The sequence below is a fragment of the Gossypium arboreum genome, chromosome 12, assembly GCF_025698485.1.
Source record: "Gossypium arboreum isolate Shixiya-1 chromosome 12, ASM2569848v2, whole genome shotgun sequence".
Classification (NCBI taxonomy): Eukaryota; Viridiplantae; Streptophyta; class Magnoliopsida; order Malvales; family Malvaceae; genus Gossypium; species Gossypium arboreum.
In genome coordinates, this window is record NC_069081.1 from 27,630,418 (window position 1) to 27,641,141 (window position 10,724).

Sequence of the window (10,724 nt, forward strand, 5' to 3'; positions counted from 1 at the left end):
TCGTGCTGATAACGTGTTATAAAATAGAGAAATATGGAGAGAATAAAGAACAAAGAAAATATGAAAGTAATAGAAGATGTACTTTATTGATCAAAAGGGTGATTACAATGCTTCATCAGAGTTTCTATTTATAGGCATAGGAAGTATAAAAGAAGTAGAGATCTAATTCTAATAACTATTAAAATTTAAAGTAAATTAAAACTTTATATTGATCATGATGGATATCCACCTAATAAGATATTCGTAACATAAACATAATTTAAAATGTTTACATCTCAAATTCATTGCTTTCAAAATCGGGCCGGACTGGTTGGATTGACAATCAACCAATACACTAGTCTGAAACAGGCAAAAATCCAATTGACTGTGAATCGATTACAAAATACAAACACTAAAGTCAAATATACATTCCATTTGGCCAAAACTAAGTGATCAATCCCTATACGTCAAAGTATGGTTCAAAACTCAAAGCATTTTAATATATTTTTTTAAACAATTTCATTGGAAGTTTTGGTCATATTTTCTCTTTTTGAGCTTAAAACTACTCTTAGCCTCTTGCCAACTCTTAAATAGGAATATAATACGCTTCGACGTATTCAAACTCACATTTTCTTGTACTGATAACAATATTCATACCAATCAAATTAAGTCTCAGTCGACAATGTTTAATATTATTAAAATTATGGTAAATTTTGAAGTTTATAAATGGATATTTTAAATTTACTTTTAATAACCCAAAGGCTGAAGTTTTATGTCACGTGGAAGATCGCGTCACTAAAGATCGTAATGTATTCTACACCAATTAAATCTTATTTTTATCAACTACCTATTAAACAAGATTTTTTTTTTTACCATAATTTTGTTCTTTTTGGCTACATCAATAAACCACTTGAAACTTTTAATTGTCTTTTGCACAAATACATCATTGGACATTTTGTCTTTAGTCCATAAAGCAAGACCTGAAAAAAAACCTTTCACTTGACAAGTTACAAGTTTACTTGTAAATAACAAACTCTGATGAGCGCAAATGTTGGTTCATAATCATACAGTTTAGACGAAAGGGTAACTGCGAATATTACCAAATATCAAAGGCAATTTTCTCTAGCAAAGACAATGCCTAACATATACATGATGCAGCAAGCCGCCATGTTTACTGGCAACGTTGAGCAAAATCTAATTATCTAATAACACTTTAGACCAGAGGCGGGTACTGCTTTGCTTGCAAGCGAACCCTTCTCTTATATTCATCAGCATCGTGCAAAAGAAAGTGAAAGTGTATATGATTAACTGATTATGATTTTACTTTAATTGAAGCTCCTCGAAAAGGGAGGAATACAGAGTACCATGCCTAGAAACTTTATTGCATTTAGCAACCAATAACCATCTTAAATAGAATAAGGTTTAATGAGTTAGATCGATTTAAAAATGATATCAGGAACGTTATAATCATTTAGTTCATAATCAAGATTATCCAGTCAATGCAAAATCAACTCAAGAAACATACATGTATCAAGATGTTGTACCCTTCAGCTTGAGCAGGATCGGCAGCATTTCGTGCATCCAGCAAGTCCTGGATTACCACAAGAATCTGTTTCACGGTTATGGCAGGTCTCCAGCCCTATGGAAACAAAATGGCCTTAAACCTCCAGGATGGAGCGATGGAACCACAATGATCCAAGTATGTAAAACAACAATCAAGAGGAGAAAATACTTACACTATCCTCATTAAGAATCGAAAGGCAAATAGTACCAGATGGGTAAACGTTTGGGTGGAAAAAACTGTGGAAATTTACACTTTGGAGGCTTGCTAGGATAATCTTCACTGAAGTAGAGTGCAAGTGGGAAGTAACCACCTTCCCAATTAGTTTGTAACATAGATCAGACATCGAGTTAAGCCAATTGAACTTTTAAAAGAAACACAGCTATAATTGTATCTAACATGCACACATTCTTTCACTATTCCTTTCTCTTTATTCTATATTAACACAAATTCTCATGAGACTTTTTAATCAAATATTTAACTTCTTCAAAATATTTGTTTAAAATCAAATTTCAAAGATTGTAAAATTTGTTTAAAATCAAAATATTGACACAAGCTTTCATGACTCGTTCTTTCACTTCAAACAACTGAAGCAAATTCAGGGATGCAATACTATGTCAAGATCAAAATCAATAGCAACACAAAGTTGCAAAGCAGACCTAAAATTTGCAGCCCAAACTTGTAAGCTTTCAATCTGCAGCATATAAATAGCCAGATAACCTCAAGATGTATAATCCTATAAGTAGCAATGCTACTTATTGAAATTGCAAATGCCTTAAGAACCAGGCAGTGAGCAACTCAATTCCAAAAGCTTTCTCCTAGTCATATCTAGAGGTACATGAACAATTTTTAGTTATCAACAGTGGTGAAAATTTTCCAGAATATAGTCCTCGCCAATTATGTAGATAAGTCTCCATTAACATGGAACAAGAAGATGAATGAGGTCTAAGTTCAAACACCACACCGAAGTTGATTACTATATAATTAACAAATGACAAGAACTTTAAACAATATTGGTGAACCGCTAATAAGAACAACCAAAAATGTTAGACAAAATAGACTTCCATGAGTTATGACAGGTTATTAATGAGAAATTTGTGTGCTCATTAGCTCTGCAACTAAGATTGAAGATCTAAAGCTTCAACAACCACTAAACTCCCAAAACAAATCAGGAAACTACATTTTAAGATAGCAATAATGCCCAAACTGCTTTAGACATAGGGGAAGAAGCAAAGGAAGTGAAAATGAATGCAATTAGTACTCAACTCACGGAAACAGGTCTTTTGGCTAGCAGCTATACAATACCAAACAACTAATCTATAAACCATTAAAATAATGTTAACAACATCAAGTTGTGATAATACATATAATAGCAATTAATAGGTAGTCTCGACTCCACAGTTCATACGTCTCTGTTTTCAAGACTATTGATCAAAATATGTAAAGGTCACCATCATAAAATATCTACAACTATTTAACTATCAACCTGACATAAAAGATTGTTAGATACAAAAAAAAAAAAAAAAATCACTTATAAAAGCCTCAAATCTATTTTTATTTCCTCTTTTTATGTACAAAAAAAAGAATATATCAACTTCCAGTTTTTGTACATGCAGTTCGATATCTACCATTCTTCCCCATCAATCATCATTTTCCTAAAACTTTCTAAAAAAAGTACGACAAATAATGCATATATAGCACAACCTCCAAATAATCGCGGTGAAACTAAACCCATCACTAAAATTTTTAGAACCATCAATGTCTTTGCAGTCTATGTTTTACAAGCTTAAATCGCATAAGACTTAGGTTTCAATTAGATCAATTCAGCTCCGTCTCTAATATTATCTCAAAATGACTGCCTAATTTAACCAAAATGAAACAATCTAAAACAAAATCATAAATTTTAAAAGAACAACACAGTGTCCAATTGCCAAGAAGTGAAAATAATAGACAGACCCGTCCGATCCATTGAACCAATAATAGAAAAAAAAATTAAAGGAACTAAATAGAAAATTTAACTTACCAGGAATAATGACTTAGGTTTCGCAACAAATTCCTGAAATTTCATAAGAAAAAGGAAATAAAAGAACATCAAAGAAAATAAAAATAATAAAAAATTTTAAACCAAAAAGGAAAAAGAAAGAAGAGAACGGACATGAGGATGGTTTTTCCTCTATGCTTTTCATTCCTCGGCAAGTGAACCACGCGCTATTCCTCCCGACATAACTTCTCTTACTTCCTCCTACACCTGATCATTCATCATTGGTTGGTACACTCAACACGGCCAGAAAATAACAGAATTTTGAAAAAACATAAGTTAAAAAAATAGATTTTAGCAAATAAATAAGACTCATTTTAAAAATAGGTCAGATTTTGAGTAAGTACTTGTTTTGAGTTTAATCTGATCAAAATTTGTAAAAAAAAAAATTATTGTTGTTTTCTATTTTTACAATCATTTTATTATTATATTGATATTATTTTTTATTATTATTTGGATATTATATAATTTGTTAAGTTGCACCTATAATAGTATTATTAAAATATAATGACTTTTTTAATTTATTTTCAATTTGTTACTGAAATATTTATTTTAATATTTTTAATATATTTGATTTATTATATATTTTAAATTTATTTTTATATAAAAATAATATAAAAAATTAATATAGGTGAGCCAGATCAAGCTCGGGTTTTATCATTTTTATTTGGGCTCGGCTTATCAAACAAGCTTGAAATTTTATTGTAGCCTGATCCGGCTCATGTTCACCTCTACTCCCTCCCTCATTCTCTTTCTTAAATAATTATTATTTTTATAATAATGAATAATAACTTAGAGATGCTCATGAGCTAAGTTAAGTTTGGGTCAGACTCATGTAAGGTATATAAATCAATTTTTTAAGTTCGGGTCTAACTTGGCCTAAAAGATAGGTTTATTTTTTTCAAGCCCAACCCGATTTAATACATGCATGGATGGGATGAAATTTATTAAATTCCATTCATCAAAGGTGTGAATTTTCAAGTTTAGAAAATCAATCAACTTGTGATAACTTTTTGGGTAGGATCGAGATATATTTGGGTTGAAATGTCTTATAAGGTTCGAAGATCTATTTTTTAGTTTTGAATGCACTTTGAATCACTTAATTTCGAGTTTAGGAGCTCAAGTTATGATTATTTTAGTGAAGACTGCGCAAGTAGAATCTCTGGATGAGATTATTACGGAAATTACGAGTTTAGACTTTTAATTCGAGTTTAAATCTTACTGGGTTTGATTTTTAGGCTTATGTTTTTGTTTTATATGAGTGCAATATTGTATTTATTAGGTGTTATATTTTATTATTTATTTATTTCAAATTTTAGAAATATTTTTTTTAAAAGTTTTATATTTCTTAATCAAATAAAAAAGTTAGTTCAAAACTAATTATTTAGATTAATTAGATATCTTTTATGATTTTTAAAAATAATTAACATTATTATATTATAAACTTTTCATCTCATCAAAACTAAAATAATCAAAACACATTGTTTTAATAGTGATTTTTAAATAATAACAATTATATATTTTAAAATAATAAAAAATATTAAAAATATTAGATGCAGTAATAAGATACATTATAAGAAAAATGAAGTTTAAACCTTAAAAATAATATTATTAAAAGTACATCTACGAATCTTGAATATAAATCCTAAAATTAGCATGGAAAATAAAAAAAAATAAAAAATGAACAATATAGAGCAAGGAATAAAGAAAATGCAGCATGATTTGTTTGTTAACGGCGGAACCAATCCAAAAAAACCCACTTAATATTTTTTACAGTTATTTTGCAAATATGAAATAATCCCGATGCACTGTAAATGGGAATCTTTGAGTAGGTGAATTGTCAGCTTCAATGGTAACTAATTAATTAAGAAATGGCATTATATTTAAAAAGGTTACGTGAGAACTAAACCTGAAATTGATCAAAGGCAAAACGACTTTTGGATTGTAATTAGTTATGGGGTCACTTACAATAATAGTTCCCCAATCCACCAACTCCCTTGCCTCCAACAACCCTGTTTTTCCCCTGCTTTTCATACCACATCATGTCTTGGATCACCCCCTTTTCACCATAATAATCACTCACGTCAACTAACAATTTTAACATTTATGTTACAATATATTTTATTCAAAACCCAACTAAATAATTAATGAACTTATATATATATATAAATATCCGAGGTTAATGATAATGTGATTTATTGATAAAATATTGGATTTTCAATTTCAGTACTCAGGAATCAACTGATGGTAATATAAAACATGCAAGCCCAAGAAAAATTATAATAACAGATACTTGTTGAATGTATTATTATTATTATTATTATTATTAAGTTTCAACAACCGCACAATATTTGTATGGAAAGAAAACCAACCAACTTTTTAAAAAATGAGAAAAAAAAATACTTAATTTGTTTTCCATGTGGTTTAATTTGGATTCTAGAACATTATTAGGTTGTGTGTAATATCAGTTCATGTTGGCTAATCTCTTACATTGCTTCAACCTTATGTATATCCATCTTTAAATCAAACCCCATTTTTCTCTCAATCTTCTCATCAGAAGACCAAAATCTTCTGATTCATTTCAATAGAAGAGGGGGAAAAAGTGTTGAGAAGTAGAGCACTTGTTCTTTTTTTGTTTTTGACAGAGGATCCAGAAAAAATGAAGAACGGTAACAGCAATACTAAGCTAATTCTCCTCCATCCTTATATCCAAAAACAAGGAAGCTCAAACAGATTATGGCTCCTTGCTTTTGTCTCCTTCTTCGCCATAGCTTTCCTTCTAACTCTTATATACACCAGAGAGTCGATTACTACTAAAACTACTGCCCCAAGCACAACTGTCACCGGCCCTGCAGGCTCCGCCATTGGTGGTCCGCCGTTGCCAAACACCGTGGTCAACACCCTCCTCCACTATGCTTCAAAATCCAACGATAGTTACCACATGGCATACTCAGAGCTCAAGCCAATCTCCGATGTGCTGAGGAAATGTTCTTCCCCTTGCAACTTCCTTGTTTTCGGTCTAACACAAGAAACCCTTCTCTGGAAGTCCTTGAACCACAACGGACGCACAGTTTTCATCGACGAAAACCGGTATTACGCCGCTTATTACGAAGAGTTACATCCCGAAATCGATGCCTACGATGTACAATACACGACCAAGATTAGTGAAACCAGGGAGCTAATAGCGTCGGCTAAAGAACAGATTCGGAACGAGTGCAGGCCGGTCCAAAACCTGTTGTTCTCAGAGTGCAAGCTTGGGATCAATGATTTTCCGAACCATGTTTACGAAGTGGATTGGGATTTAATATTGATTGATGGACCAAGAGGTGATGGACCGGACGGACCTGGAAGAATGCAACCCATCTTCACTTCGGGAGTGCTAGCGAGAAGCAAAAAAGGGGGCAATCCAAAGACTCACATATTCGTTCATGATTATTACAGAGACGTGGAGAAGATGTCTGGGGATGAGTTTTTGTGCAAGGAAAACCTGGTGGAATACAATGACACGCTTGCACATTTCGTGGTTGAAAGAATGGAGGAAAACAGCTTTCAGTACTGTCGCAACAATAATAATAATATTAGATCCACAAAAGCTTCCTCATCTTCCTAGTTAAAACTACTTATCCAACTTCATAAAAAACATACAGTCCAAGGGGGTCAGTCAAGATATGGTATTGAAGAAAAAGAAAAAGGAGAATATGGATTATTTATCATGATTTCATTGGAATTTTGTGTTAGATCGATCGACCCTTTTTTGTTGAGGGTGTGTGTGTGTAAGAAATAACCTTTTTTCTTTACAACGAAAAGAAATTTACAATGAAAAGAAATTTAAGTTCCTTGAATCGGAAGTTTCAGGACTTCAAAATTTGTCATCAAGTTCTTACCCGAATTCTCTTCTTCTCCCCCTTTGTTTATTTTTGTGCTTTAATGACAAAGGAGCTTATGAACACCATGGAGTGTTTGTTTTAGGTTTCTACATTGCTTGGAGTTGTAGAAGTTTCAAGTAAAAAAAAAAAAAAAACACCAAAGTTTTTCATAAAAAGGTAAAATTATGAGAATATTGAATTTACTTATTAAATTGCGCGGATTTAATTCTCTATTTTTATTTATTTTACATTCTTTTTAGCTTTTAATGTAACATTTTCCGTCAAATCCATTAGATTTAATTACGTGGCCTATTCTAACTTTACACAATCTTTTTTTTTATGAAGAAAGAAGGTAATCAAATGCCTTTAAATCAAGTACTTCTTACATGTGATGCACCAAATTTATCTTTTAATAAAAGTTTCTAACAGGAAAGTTAGGGAACTCAAGAAGAGTGAGTTTAACATCTTTGAGCCTAATTTAGCTAGCCAATCTACCACCTTATTACCCTCCCTTAGAACAAATTGTAATTTAACTTCTTCTAATTACCTCTTAGCTTTCATAATCTGTCATATAAATGTCATCAAAGGAGTACTCACAAAATTTCCCAATATCATCTTAATAGCATCCAAGTAGTCAATCTCAACAATAATCTTATCGTAGTTTTGTAGGCGAGCCACTTCAAGACCAGTTAAAATAACCTATAATTCAGACTTTAGAGTAGAGGCTCTCCCAATATATTTCCTGAAGCCTTCCAACCAATTCACAGTAGAATCTCTCACCACACCACCAACCATCAGACAGTGTCCATTCATATTAGAAGACCCATAAACATTAACCTTAACCCATCCACTACTAGGTAGATGCCATTTCACCCTAACACCTTGATTAACTCCTAATGACCCATAACCTATTAGTGATTCACAGATATTAGAGAAAAAGCATTCTTCCCTACAAACAATCTCATTAGGCCTGTTTGAAACCTATTGAAAAATAAATTTATTCCTATTCATCCACAGTAGTTAGCACAAGACAGCAAAGAGTCCCGCATGGGTATCATTTCCCCCAAAATCGCTATTCAAGTTGGTAATTACCCAATCCAAAATATCTAAATTAAAGAAGTGAGACAAGTAATTTGGGGGTATTACCTTTTCCCATACCTTATCCACAACATAGGCAATCATGCAGGTTATAAATGACTGTTTCTTGAATATCCCTACACATGGTGCAGTACTTTGAGGGAGACATATTCCTTCTATTCTTTTCGAAATTTGTTAAGAGTTTATGGTGTATAACTACCCAGAGAAAATGCTTGATTCTTGGTGGTAAATTAGTCTTCCAAATTTCACTCCAAATATTATCCCCTACCTCGTCATCTGTCTGTACTAAACTGTTGTATGCCGTTTTGATGGAAAACTTCCTAATTCTATGAGTTTGCCACAGAAAAATGTCTCTCCCAACAATTTCACAAGGGGGAGGGCATACATATAGCCCAGGACATCTTTACCAACATACCATTGAAGTGATGATAAGTTCCACCGACCATCCGCTTTAACCATATCGGCTACTTTGATTTGTTTCGCTCTATTCGAGTTGGCTAACATGTGATTTCAAATCGATCCCAATTCAGGAACCCAAATTTCGTCAAAAAAATCCACATCTTTACCATCGCCTATGCTCCAAGAAATGTTCTACCTAAACTGTTTCTGTAACAACTCGATTTTTGGGCCATATCAGAACAGTGGTTTTGGAACCACTAACCTGAGGTCAGAGAAATTATTTTTAATATTATTTTATGTGTTATAGCATGTTTATATGAGTGCATGAAAATTTTGGGGAAATAGTTTTAACGATTGCATGCTCAATTGCAAAAGAGGACTAAATTGCATAAAGGGAAAAAGTTTTGTTTTTCGAGAAAATGGTGTTAAATAACTAGAGAATCATAATTAGGGGTCTTTAAAGGGAAAATAGACCCATTTTAATAAGGGTGTCCGGCCATAGAGACAAATAGGAGTAGAAAAGTCAAAATTAGGTGAAGTTAGTAGCTTAATTTTGACTAGAAATAAAACAAAAAGAAAAGGGTTGTCATCTTTTTCATCTCTTGTCCATACCATCGAAAATATCAGTCATTTTAAGGGTTTTGGAGCTTCAAAATTTCTGCCACTTTTTACCCTTACAAGTAAGTGATTTTGATGGCCTTTCTTAATAATTTTTGTACTTTTGGGACCTTTGTAGCATAATCTAACTAATGAAGGGACTATTTTGCAAAATGGTTGAAAGTATAGGGTTTTTCCATGAGACTGTTCATTTTTTTCTGAATTTTTATGAAAGAAAATAAATCATGGTTTGTTAAACAAACAACTTTTGTGAAGTAGTTATCATGAAAACCCTAACAAAGGATATTTTTGCATAAGTTATAAATGATGTGGTAAATGTGTGAAATGATGGAAATTTTGGGTTGCTTCTAGTATATAAAGAATTCATCTAGGCTTGGTTAGTGAGAAAATTTGAAAAAAATCAATTTACGAGCCTAGGGGTAAAATCGTAATTTTGTGAAAATCTAAGGGCAAAATGGTTATTTTGCCAAAATATGATTTATGAAATGCATTGATTAATATGATGATTAAATTAGTGAATTTTTATCATTTTAGATCAAGAAATACAAAATCCGGGCCTAGATTGGGGGAAGGCTAAACAATTAGACTAAATTCAACTAGTCGCCCACTTTTTGTATACCGAGGTAAGTTATACGTAAGTAAGGTAACTTTATCATTATTATGTGTTGAATGATTAATTTTGTGTAATATGATTGAAATTTCTTATGAATAATGTATGATGAAATTCAATGTAGTAGAGTCCCGATTGAACCCAAGAATAGATTGGATATCCATGCTATGACATTTGGGTGATATGTGTCCCAGTGTAAGACCATGTCTAGGACATGGCGTCAGACATGATATGAGAGCCAGTGTAAGACCATGTTTGGAACATGGCATCATGGATATTGTGAAAGCCAGTGTAAGACCATGTCTGGGACATGGCATCGGCATTGATATGTGCGCTAGTGTAATACCATGTCTGGGACATGGCATCGGCCACAACATGAGAGCCAATGTAAGACCATGTCTGGGATATGACATCGGTATTGAGACGAGAGCTAATGTAAGACCATGTCTGGGACATGGCATCGGCCTCGACATGTAAGCCAATGTAAGACCATGTTTGGAACATGGCATCGACAATTCACTCTCTTGTGTAAAGCTTGTTAGATATCCTTTAGTA

General features: G+C 32.5%; 1 protein-coding gene and 1 long non-coding RNA gene across 3 annotated transcripts; one reads left to right on the plus strand and one right to left on the minus strand.

Moving 5' to 3' along the window:
* Positions 1 to 1,418: 1,418 nt before the first annotated feature.
* LOC108452065 (uncharacterized) lies at positions 1,419 to 3,969 on the minus strand. Of its 2 annotated transcripts, XR_008276123.1 has the most exons (4): positions 3,696 to 3,948; positions 3,564 to 3,596; positions 1,716 to 1,853; positions 1,419 to 1,618 (listed from the first exon to the last, which is right to left on the minus strand). It is a non-coding gene; the product is annotated as an uncharacterized LOC108452065 (long non-coding RNA). The 2 variants fall into 2 exon arrangements; XR_008276122.1 differs by lacking the exons at positions 1,419 to 1,618; positions 1,716 to 1,853 and having other exon boundaries at positions 3,171 to 3,596; positions 3,696 to 3,969.
* A 2,052-nt stretch (positions 3,970 to 6,021) lies between these two features.
* On the plus strand, positions 6,022 to 7,420 carry LOC108450606 (protein IRX15-LIKE). The gene has a single exon (XM_017748304.2). It carries the CDS (start codon positions 6,238 to 6,240, stop codon positions 7,186 to 7,188), a length of 951 nt encoding a protein of 316 aa, XP_017603793.1. The 5' UTR covers positions 6,022 to 6,237; the 3' UTR covers positions 7,189 to 7,420.
* The last annotated feature ends 3,304 nt before the right edge of the window (positions 7,421 to 10,724 follow it).

What these genes read in the sequence shown, in the direction of transcription:
- LOC108450606 (XM_017748304.2), top strand. Translation starts at nt 6,238, where the DNA reads ATGAAGAACGGTAACAGCAATACTAAGCTAATTCTCCTCCATCCTTAT.